The 12,915-nt window shown below is 33.8% G+C and overlaps 1 protein-coding gene across 1 annotated transcript in view; it reads left to right on the plus strand.

The window, feature by feature from the left end:
* Positions 1-12,915, plus strand: part of gpc6a (glypican 6a) — a 139,702-nt gene that overhangs the window by 87,882 nt on the left and 38,905 nt on the right. The window contains exon 6 of the mRNA XM_055045110.1: positions 12,052-12,182. Coding sequence (XP_054901085.1) covers positions 12,052-12,182 — 131 coding nt within the window. The remainder of the gene's footprint in view (positions 1-12,051; positions 12,183-12,915) is intronic.

Here is a 12,915-nt window from a genome sequence, read left to right on the forward strand (position 1 = left end):
ATGTGTGTTGCATACATTTTGTCATCAGTCCTGGCCCACTAAAAGTCTGTTTGGGATGACTGCAGACTTCCAAGGGCAGGCTAAGTGCTTTATTGCAACACCTGCACATGCTGAGAGGGACAATAATAACCTCAGCCAGAAGATAGTGTTGATAAAGTAAACAATTGGTAAAACCATTAGCAGATGAAGAAAAAGGACCACAAAGCTTGTTTTAAAGAAATACAGTTGTTGTTTTTTTTTTTACCTGGTGTGTGTAATTTATCATTCAGATAAAAAAAACAACTGAGAGGTAAACTGATGTTCTGGTGTCTAATCACATTATTTTATTCTTTTATAGTGTCTTTTCTTGTTCTTCTCTTTACAGTAAACTGTGCATAAGTCAGTGAATTTTTGCCACTTAATTGGCTGAAATTGAAATAGTATCTCATTAAGAGCACCACAGTTGTTCAGCTGAGCTAAAAGAAGTGCATGTGTGATTTTAAGCGTCATCCAGTTTGTGTACATGGCGAGACATGTCAAGCTTTTTATAGTTTTTTTGTTTCCTCTCCTGATGGTTTGTACATCATAAAAACTTTCACACACATGTGACAAACTTTTGAATATCACAAATTTATTTTTGAAAACTTTTTCTCTTCATATTTGGGTACATACTATTCAGGAAAAAAAATAGTATATCCAGGTCATTGAAACCAGCATCAGACAATTTCCACCAGGTGTCCAACTTGCAACTCGAACATTGCCAAGTTGTTGATGTTAGTCTTGGATTCAACTTCTGACTTTAGAGATAAATACAGTGCTGACAATTCTTCCTCTGTTTAATGTTGCCTGCCTCAGTTTTTTTATGAGGTTTCTCAAACTATTTTCCACAACACTTCATTTTGAGTTTTATCTGCTGAAGCAAAGATCAATGTTCTCAATCTGCTCTTTGGTGTTTTACGTCATTGGTTTGACGTGAACTCTAATTTGATCCTGGTGTATTTTGTAAATAGTTTACTACAAGTAAAGGGAATACAAGTACCACCAGTGATCTTGAACCACATCTGAACCACCTTGAGACTAGAAAATTGACAAGCATAGGAAAAATATCTTCTCTGCTTGACTAACACACCCAGTTCTTTATATGCATTAAAGTAATTCTGACATATACATCTGAAATTCAGCAGAAGTGTAAAGAAAAATTCAATAGAGAAGTCTTCATTACTGCTGCAGCTATACTTGAGCGTGTGAGAAAGACTCCCCAAAGACGGATATGTTGGCAGGATAAGGAGTCTTGGGCTATTGATTCACCTCTCGCAGCTGCACACTACAAAAGATATTAATATATTACTGGAAACTTGATGTCTCTTAGCATAATAGCTTTGGCAGTTCAAGAGAGAGTTGTTTACGTGGTGGTGAAATATTTGGGTTAGTGAAATATCATGTACTTGGTTTTTATGAATCTCTTAAGAAATGATTGAAGAATGCTGAGGGGAAGAAAAAATGGCAACTTTTTATAGGTACTGTATCTGAATTAAAAATTCACTTTCAGTGTGAGTAATAATTTACACCGAAGAATGTTTGCTAGTTTCATTTAACTGTAACAGCTCCATGAAACTAATAAAATCATACTTTCTTCTCTGTTTCCAAAGGATTTTGAACAATTTGGGGTCTGACTGCTTCTATTTTGATGTGATCATCTCACTCATTTCTGCTAATGGCACCCAAGTGCAAAATTTGGCCACCAACTGTTTATCTCGAGGCAATCTTTTTGTAATTTCTTGCAAAGCCAGACTCCACAGTAGAAATGTGGGTACATTTTGGCTTCCACCCAACTCCAGAAGTAGAGCCCAATAACTTGGAGGAGGCAGAATTGGCTCCAGCATTTTGTCCAATTCTGCAAACTTGGAACGACTTCTCTAACCAAAGCTGCAAGGGGTTATTCATGCCATATCTACTCAGCGAAATTTGGCAACTGAGCTCTAAAAGTGTGCAGAGAATTTTATTTCTCACAAAAAAATGTAATTGTGAGTTTTATACGATTATTCTGGATCACTATAAATTTCTAATATTTGTGACCGTCAGACTAAACCCCAACTAATTTGGAGATTTCTGATAATGTTGTGGTGCAACTGAGCAAAGCATCATCTTTTATCTATGCATTTATTTCTGCCTGTTTTTCTTGTTTTGAGTCCTTGAAAGAAGGTCAGCAGGCTTTGTGGTCTGTGGAGACAAAAATTAATCCATGGCTTTATCCCTGTTAGTCTCTCTGGAACATTCATGCAGCATAGCATGCTTTAAAATCAATCAACAGCTGGTTTCTCTGTTTTTTGTGGTTTGTTTAATGGTATATATCTCTTGGGAAGAAATATGTAATATGTAATATATGTAAAATTGTTTTTATCTCAAACATATGGGAATATATAAGTTGCTGCTCAAAGCGTTTATTTCCTAGGAGTGTGATAGACAGAAGAGAAGAAATAAAAAGTGGCAGCATGGCAGAGTATTTATCATAGAGCTTTACTGTACATCAGATGATATGATCACTGAGCAGAGAGTTTTCTGTGTTTTTTCCTCTGTGCTTGTCAAACTAACAAACAAACAGACATGGTACATGCACCCCAGCAGGTACAGTAGTTCAGTGTGTCTGTGTTGACACAAAAATACTGCATTTTTGATATAAAAAAACAAAAGTGTAAAAGTTCCTTTTGCTGTTTCTGACAGAGGCCATATTTTATCATTTCATCCTGGAAAGGTACATTTTATTTTAGTAATTCAATTTAAATTGTGAAGCTCTTTATACATATATGGCAGTAACGAATCTATAGTTCTGCTGTGGTGTTAATGAATTCCTGTTTGTTTCAGCATCAGTATTTAACTTGACTGGATGTGGTGCCTGCCATTTTTCTCTTCAGAATATCTCCTGGACTGTACTTGGAGTTTAGGACAGGCCGGTTTAGAGAGAAGTGTCTTGATCATTACAACAGATATTGCTACAAATAGCAACGTGGGCAGGTGCTAACTACTTCTAAAAAATTACATTTACTTCCCCATAAAACCTTCCAGCAGAGGGAAGTATAAAGTGCTGTTTTTTAATTCTATTTTATTTATTTATTGTTGGTAGAGGGTTCCTCTGATTTTGAATTTGATAAAACAGTGAATCAACATTAGCTGAAGACATTGCTCCCTAAAATCACCATTTGCTGTGGATACACATCCTAAACCCTGGAATCTGAGGCTCTCTATGCTTCCTCCATACTCTGGCACATTTATTAGCAAACAAAACGCAAAGGATGGCATAATCTGAAAAGAGTTTAGGCTTCTGAGCAGCAGTCCACTCTATTAACTCTTTCATCAAAGTTAAGGAGCTCCAGATTTGCTCTCTCCTTCAGAAGAGGCTTAACACAAGAAAGGTGAATCCACACAGGTGAATCCCCACAAACTCTTTTATGGTTAACTCTGATATATGTGCCTTTTATTGCCATTTTCACTTCCATTCAACCTTTTATTAATATGGTTGGATGCAACACCCAGTGAACAACCAGCTACTTGTCGTTGCAGACATTTTAGTCACACTAAATTTTGCATATATGTCAAGTTTTCAGCTGTTGCTATGAGAGAATGCATGCTGAAGAGTCAAATAACTTAGACTGGATACATAATACATTTTGAAATGTTACTGTCTGAACTTTTGCCAACAAACATATCCTTAAATTAGATTTTTTACATAGGCAGTTTGCATCTCATAGGATTTATTTACTTTTCGAACATTAAAAATAAATAAATCCTTGCGAATATAATTCAGCTTTAGCATCTTTTGTTGCTATTGCTAGAGTTACTCTGAATACTTGGCCAGAGAATAGAATGAGACAACATTCAGATTCGCTTTTATTAGTGGTTGACAGGTCAAACCTGAAACATCTGATAGTTTTTTTTCCTCTTTATTCATCATAATTAAGAACTTCCACAAGTTTTGGTTTATAAATCCATCAAACAGCATGTATGTTGATACACCTTTTGGAGTTGTGTCAAAAGCAGATTATGTCAAAAAATGTACTACTTCTATCATGGAGCTCACAGCACAATATTAAACACATATTAAAACATTCAGCTAGTGGGATTCAACAAGTTTGTGATAAAATAATCTCTCAAATGAATTTTAGTCAAAAAAAAAGTCTAGTCAGTGACTTGTTGTCTTAATTAACTCTTATTTTTTGTTGATGTGATGTTTAAGTTTTTTCTTTTTTTTCCTAAGGTGTTTTTAAAATACAGCTTTACTCTATGAAACTTTTAATTGAGCTGAACTGTATATCAACAAGGTGTATTAGGCTTAGTGTTGTATGAATTTCTATGTGAATTAGAAATTTATATATATATATATATATATATATATATATATATATATATATATATATATATATATATATATATATATTATATATATATATTATATTTATTACTTTTTTTCTGGAGTTTCTGATACATACTGCCTGATGCACTTTATAATACATTAAGTATCTGATTGTGTTATTTAGTTTAACCATTGCAAGAAATGAAAGTAAGTAAGTAATTGCAACTCATTTCTCAATTTCAAGAAATTAAAACTGCAGATTTAGAATTGTTTTTCTTTTCAAAGAAAAACTATGTAATTCTCACACTTTTTTATAGCACTTAACATTTGTCATGATGAATTTCTGCCTGTTTGAAACGCAGCACAATTGACTTTGAGGTACAGATTTATGCTTGGCAATTTGTGAAAAGCAGCATTAACTTCTCTTGTTGAACACACTGTTTTTATGGAGACTTTTTCCCCCTTTTGCTCTGACAGATGGTGAAAGTTATTCTTTCAATTTTCATCAACTCCACATTATTGTCCAGACTTATATTTATGGGTACTGGGCAGCAATTTTTCTGCACTCCCGTCATCATTTAAAGCACAGATGAATTATCCCTCAGCTGCTGCAGATCAGCACCATAAGGCTAACTACCACAGTGCCTGTCTGATAAATGATCACCGAAAAAACATACCAGAAGACAAACTCTCAACTGATCGTAAAGTCAAATCACTGCTGCATTTGAATGTAACTATTATATGTGAAAATGACCTTCACATTCTGCCTTACCTTGAAGAAAAAGCCAACTAGTGACACATGCGAGGGCGTAACAAGAATTGTCTATAGGTCTTATAAACAGGTCCCACATTGATCACCCTTTAATACTGATAGGACCATTTCTAAATTAAATTAACATCTTTTAGCTCAACACTTCTGTTTTCCCTACAACAGTCATTAACAAGCCAGTGCAATGGAGAGTTTGTACGTGTGTGTTTGATTTGTTTTCTTTTCAGTTAAGCCAGCCAGGTTTGCTTGAGTAATTTACATTACTGAAGCTGAAGGTGATGTCAGTGACAGTCTGCAAACCTGCAAAAAGATCATTGTTAACATCTCAGTAAATTGATTATTTCAGTTGGTAGATGGAATTAGATGACCTAAAGTAAGTCCAAATAGAGCTCTCCTCATCACTATCCATCAAAACCTAATTTTATTCTTGTCATAGATCTTTAAAAAAGTCTTTTATATTCTTCAGCGAGTCCATGTCAGTGAAATATGAACTGAAGTTAAGCGGGGTCAAAACAAATTTTGTCCACAGACATTGTTGTCAGCATTTTAAAGTGCTATGTTTTTTTGTTCCAGTAAAAATCTAGACAGCTCATTTGTTACAGGTGATTTTATGTACTTGCTCAAGATTAATACACTTCTGTTTGGCAGAAAAATATTTAGTATCTCTACTGTACTGCACATCACATCCAAAATAGTGTGATGTTTGTGCAGTGAATAAAAGAAATGGAGCTGAATGCTTTTATCATAACAAAATACAGAGTTTATGAAAGAACCGGTCGATTTATAATTGGGATTGACCTTCGTTATTTAGTAGGTGTGCAGTAAAGTTGACATTTAATAAAATGAATAACTGTTCCTTGTCAGAGTTTGGCCTTTGAGTCTTTTCAACACAGCTTTTGTAGAACCAAATGAGATCTAAGTGTGATGGGAGAGAGTTTGGTGTGCTCAGTTACACAGTGATCTGATAGGTAACACTTTTTCATCATGACAAATCGTCCTCTGGTTTGAATTGTGACAGTAAGAGAGCTCCTATGTAGAGCTGGCAAGTTCTCTTTTGTTCAGACTGACTGCATGAGGATGCTTCTTTCCACATCAGAGATTTAAAGAATGACAAGGCCCCTGAGTCAGATGAGATCCTAACAGTAAGAAGAGCAGAGTACTTGGGTTCAAGATCCACACCGTACTCTTCAGATTCTGAGAAACAAAAACATAGCAATGAGATGCCCTGGTATTTACAAAGGTAACTAAATCAGGATGGGAAAACTGCAGTGGCAACTGGTGCCATTGAAAATCTTTGTTCTTATAAACCAGTTGTTTCCAGACACTATCATGCCACAATTATGAATCTATCAAGAACCTAACTTATTTATTTTTTTTACATTCATCAGTGTGTGAGAAATAGTCCTCAAATTGTGGTCCACATTGACATGATTGGATCACACAGTTGATGGATTTGCCAATCGCCCATAATGTAAATCTCTTGTTTCACCAAATGTGAAAGGTAACCTATTGAATTAGGATTAGTGACTGCTTGTTTCATAGCAGTAGATGAAACACTGCTATGAAACAAGTTTGAGGTGATTAGTGATTTGTGACATGATGTGTTGTCACGTTTAATCACGTCCAATTACAAAAAGCAACAAACACCAATAGTCATTCTTTGATTATTCCTGTTCGATTTACAGTTATAATGGATAGTGTGTAGAAGCTTGATATAAACACCAACACAAAATCATCTAAACTTTATGGAACTAACTTTTGCCCATTATTATCTTATCGTCCTATATTGGTAAAAGCTGAGTGGCTTATTAGTTCTTCTGGTACTATCCTGAAAAGTTATTTTACTTAGAAATAAGTGTAAAGTTGGTCTGAGGATTTTGTAAAGTATTGAAAGAAAATATTCAGCTAACTGGGAGCTAACTCTACTTCAGTGTGGAGAAAAAATTAACATGTAGAAACCTCTAGCTTAAAAGTGATGCTAAAAGCGATTCATAACTTGCCTTGACAATGATCAAAAGCTGTAATTATTGTACTTCATGCCATTGTAAGTTAAATAAACCAGTCCTTATGTTTTTAACACTTACTTGGTCAATTTGACATAACAGAATCTGTTTAATCTGTACATGTCATTTTTGCTCTGCTGTAATTTTTGCTTCAAATTGATAAATTGAGAAGAAATAATCCTTACCTGACAAACTGTGTAGTGGGGAAAGCTGAAAGGGTGTAAATTTGACAGTATGTCATGATTTCTGTGATAATTATAAGAATTTTTCATCGAAATGCATTTTATTACCAGTCTCTGACATGTTGTGTTATGCTTTTCTATGGTCATGTATGTGAAATTATATAAGCCCTTCAAATGGCTGACTCATACTACATTGATGCAATCCATCAAATATTCATTAAGATGTATGAAAAATTGGTTTATCAGAAACAAACACACAGAGAAACATGTGTGATTGGAAAACTATGTAAGATGTTTATTTGTATTGCATTTGAAATTACAGTTTCACTGAGTGTTACTAAAAATATAACATGCTGACTCTCAATCTTTGTTTATATATAAAACACTAACAGAATCCATGTTGATCCAGAGACATGCACAATATTCGTTTTGTCAACAGGTCTTAAAGTCATAATTAGAACATCTGTGTTTTAAGCACTTTTTGCATTATTCTTTCAACTCATAAAAATATTATTAGTTGCCCTTATTTCAGATGCTTTGCACGACCCATAAACAGCTTGTCTTTAAGCACAATATGTAGCTAATGCACCCAGACTGCCAAAAATAAATCACACAATCAGTACATCATCTGATTAAGAAAGGTACATTAACCTTGGCAAAATCTGATAAAGCTGAGCCAAACAAAGTATATAAAGTAACTTATGGCAAGAATTTCTAAACATCAAGAAATTTAAATGATAAAATATTACTTTGAGATAAAATAAAAAATAAGTGTGTCTTTCTGTCCCTGTTTAGTGTATGACAATTAACTTTCTAAATACTTTCTTTCAAGTAGAGAACACTTAATTACATTAAAACTAACCACAATTTTGCCCATGAGGTTTTGGCTACTGCTGTCTTAACAAGTACAATGTTAATATTTTAATTCACATACAAAATCCTATTTAATTGTATCTGAAATCTCTGCTTACCAGGATACGATTAATCTTTATTCTGGTATTGCAAATTATCATGTCTTGTTAAAATTAAATAAAATAGTTTTCTCTGAAACTGTAAAACTATAATAAACTTATCATGTTTCCACTTTGAAATATCTACAGATCAACGTCTCTATTATGAAACTGCATTTGGGGTGTAGCAGTGAAGTACCTCAGAAGAAACCTTTACATTTGAAATATTTTAATAACAGTATTTGCTTTACAGATTTTGTTCTTCAGTCTTTTTCCCTTAAAATCTCTTTGAAACATTTTGGTCTTCTGGTCTCTCATCTGAATTGACCTTTGCTCTCAATCACACATCTTACTCCAGCTTCTGAGCTTAATATCCTTGCCTGTCAATTGCAACTGAGAAGAGAGTGACTTTGTTTCCTTCCTTTCATGACAGCTACTCTGAAAAGCTGGCCTAAGGGCAGGACCTCAACAAATTTTCTAAAGGCTGGCAAAGGCAGTCTTTGAGCTAGTTTTACCACTCAAGCCTTTATTTAGTTAGTTAGTTCTAATTAATATATCCTTGTAATTTAATAAAACCAAACCTACAGATGCTTAGATGAGGACAGAGCCACCCAAAACCTGAAATTAAACAATAATTGAAAGGAGTGAAGGGAAAGGTGTGCAATGTCAGGCCACACAAAGTAAATAAATAAACAATATTTATTTGATATTGTCAAATAAATATTTGACAATATTTATTTGTCAAATAAATATTAATATCACTCACAATAAATTGATTCTATCCACTCATTTTCTGAAAGCAGCCAGAGATTTAAAAAATTATGGATATGATTTAAATGATCAGAATAGAACAAACAAAGTGACGAACCGGTAGCAATATATGTGCAGAAAAGCTTAATATCGACAAAGATGATCTGTTGTGATTTATCACCATGGAGATTTGTATTTAAAAGAGGAAAAATAGACATACAGAGACTTTGTCATTCAGCTGTGCATTTAAAAATTTACACATTGAGCGAAATGTTATTGCACTGCTACAATAATATAAATAGATAAATAATAATGAAAAGTATATATATTAATAAAAATATTAATGGGAGTTTCTTATGGTATATGGAATGAAGTTGTTGTGGAATCTGGTTGTTAATTGTTGGTTGGCTTTATAGGACTCTGGTGTCTGGTATATATTTAAAGAGTGAATTTTTCAAATGTTTGAATGTAACTATTTGTTGAGACTATGATATTGATTTGTTAAATTAAAAAACTTAATTAAAAATTAAAAATCCAAAAACCACAAGACTAGGTCAAATGATTTCATATTATTTTACAATAATTTATAACATATTAACACATAATATTAAAACACATCAAGTGGGCTCTAATATTTTGACATTTACTCATTTTTGATTGGGTAAAGAAGCAAATGACTATAAATTATAACTGTAGTTAATAAAAAACAGTGTGCCATTTAAAATTCAACAAAATGAGAACAGAGGAAAATATAAATGCCTATAAAAATAACTTACTAAAACAGAAGTGGGATGTGGTTTGTGAGGAGGAGAATGCCCATAAATCAAATGAAAACATTTCTATGGATATTTGTAAGATTATGCAATAAAGGTTGTCCCGTTAAATAATACAATATTTGTAAAAACAAAAGCATAAACAGAGCCAATGGATTACAACAAGTACAACAAAAATGCCTGAATGAATACGAATGCTCTTTACAATAAATTTATAAAAGAGAGAACAACATAAAAAGAAATTACAAAATACATAAAAGTAAAAAAAAAGTCTTTACAATCAGTTTCTTTCCATATGTAGTTACTGTAGTTAAAGTAACTCTTTAAGAAGCAGATGACAGACATCATTTTATAAATTATTGTCCTGTTTCTTTGTTACCTCAGTTCTCCAATATTCAGGAAGAAAAATCTCTCAGAAAAGAAAGAACGACATTTCCATCATTATTAAACACATTTGTTTTGTACATGTTTGAAAGGACTAAAGATTTACATTTCCTTATTATATTAGTTTATTTTTCCATCACTACTTTCAGTGTATGTATGGAGTTCACACATATGAACACTACTCTGTCCAGATTCAGTTTTATTTTGTTTCAACATGTCTGTAAGAAGGAAGCAGTGGCCATCGTGGTAAAAGACATGCTTTAAACCAAAGATTGAACCTCTCTGCAGAGAGGACAGAACCAGTGTTAAACCAATGAAAGTCGTGGCTTCTGGACTGAAAAGAAGAGAATGGTTTGTTTCAATTATCATAGCTGATTTTTAACGTACCCCAGTACTTTCTGAAGCCGAGCTACTACCACGGTGCAACCACAGGGATGTTTGATTAAACATGATTACAAGGCACTCAAAAATCATGCTAATACAGAAGACACTGGTAGATGACCTGTTTTTGTGATTCACGGGTGAAGACTTCATGTCCTGATTGTGTTAGAGTGCTTACAAGTACCATCCACATCCACTGCTGTTGGTTTCACTGTGTGATATGTTGCTCTGGGAAAATAAAATTTTCAAGTTTAGATTAAAAGGGGAGTATCTTTCTGTCTCTACATGTTGTGTATTCTGGAAAACTATACATAGAAATGTTTTATCTGATTTAAATTGGAATAGAGCACAATGACATTCTGCTGTACATACAAATAAATGTCATCAGCAAAAAAAAACCTTAATATTAATCCATGGTTTAAAATGTGAACTTAAAAAATCCATACATTTAAAAAAAAAAAAATTTTTATATGTATATTGTTCTCTGACCACTTATTAAGTAAGACTGGAGTACTGCTGGAAACTGAACCTAAAGAAAGTCGTGTTTAGAGGTGCAGCGGCACTTTCTTGTTTAATGAGATGGGTGTCTGTGGATTCTGTCAGAGGCAGGAGCTGCTGGTTACAGTTTCAAGAGACTAATTTGAGAACCATAAAGCTTTAACAAGTCTTGAAAGATGTATACAAGTGTATGATCTGATAGTGAGTGAATGAATGTTTTCACTTCTTTATTTCTCTTCATCTTTCTTTGTCTTTTTTTTCTTGTCATAGCAACTCAGAAGCTGGAGTTTCATCAGCTTCTTAAATATTTCCTGTGATTTTCAAATCTTTGAGGCCCTTTTTCCTTCACTGGATAAGAGGCATGTGTTTTTGGTGCCCTTTTGGGCTAAATCTGGTTCTACTGATTGCCCTATACTTCAGTAAATGTCACTGCACAGAGATACATCAATGTTGAAGCCCTCCCACTTAACCAGCTCAGACAAAGTAGAGTTTGGTGGAGGTTTAATTTTGTAGAAAAGATGGATAGCACTTGAAGTACTTAAGAATCACACTTTTTAGTTGAAATATTAACAATTATATTTGTTACATTGTAAAAATATTTTTAAGGAGTATTTACTACACAGATAAATGAAGCAGTTCATTTGTTGTTTTTCTGTTGTTTTTTATTCTTGTAAATTTGTTATTCTTGTAAATTCATACATTAAAGCTGAATTTGAGCTCATGGTTGCATGTCTTGTTTTAAACCTGCTCAATCTCTATGTCTCGTTACTGCATTGTAGTCATTCTTGTGGAAATATGAAGGTACTGGCAGGTTCCCACTCATCTTTATAATTGTTGGCTGTCAAGATACATTGGGAAAGTGGGATTCTTTGTGCTCTTCAGAACAATAGACAAACAATAAAGCCAACACCTGGCAGTATTGTTGTTGTGCCAAGATCATATGAATGATCCGATTTGTGTGGAAAGGATGCTATAAGTTTTCTTGGAGTGTTTTAATATCTCGTACCTGACAGGTTTTCTGTGTTCTTTGACAGATGCCATGTTGCTGGTCGCAGACAGACTGGTGGGACCTTTCAACATTGAAGCAGTTATAGAACCAATTGATATAAAAATTTCGGAGGCTATTATGACGATGCAGGACAACAGCATGCAAGTATCAGCTAAGGTACTGTATCTTGAGAAGCCTTGCTGTTGTGTTATTTATGCCTATTTGTATTTAATTATTTATGTTTATTATGTAAATCCTTTCCCTGGCAGTAAAATGCAATGTAATTCACTGTGTCCAATGCCAAATCCTAACGGCAGCTGCATAGTTTTTATATAAATTGGATTATATGGTCTTATTTAAATTTCTCCATGACAGCAGTATACACAGCAGCCACTTTATTAGGTACACTTGTTTAATTGCTTGTTGTAAATCTGCCAATTACATAGCTACAACTCAGTAGTTGGTCGTTGTGAAAACATCTTGCTGGAGCGCTAACTGAGCATCAGCATCAAAAACAAAAAACATACAGATTAACACATCAAAATACAGATAAAATAATTTTACATGTGACATTAATGTTGGTCCTAGAGGAACTTCTCATCTACTCAGGAAATAATGTGTAACCATCTTGGTTAAACAGACAATTGCTCAGAAAAGATAACTATAACCAGCAGAAAGTGCCTTGTTGATGTCAAAGGTCAGAGGGGAACAGGGAGTCAGAAGTGATGCAAAGGAAACAGTCAGTCAAATAACCAGTTGTTACAATCACAAAGTACAATCACTGAACAACAGCTGAAGACCACACCAGGCACCACTTCTTTCAGCTAAGAACAGGAGACTGAAGCTGCAATTTACACCCACTCTTCAAAATTGGAAAATAATGGATCGGTAAAACATTGTCTGGACATTT

This window comes from Poeciliopsis prolifica, unplaced genomic scaffold, assembly GCF_027474105.1.
Source record: "Poeciliopsis prolifica strain line A6 unplaced genomic scaffold, Auburn_PproV2 SCAFFOLD021, whole genome shotgun sequence".
Taxonomy (NCBI): Eukaryota; Metazoa; Chordata; class Actinopteri; order Cyprinodontiformes; family Poeciliidae; genus Poeciliopsis; species Poeciliopsis prolifica.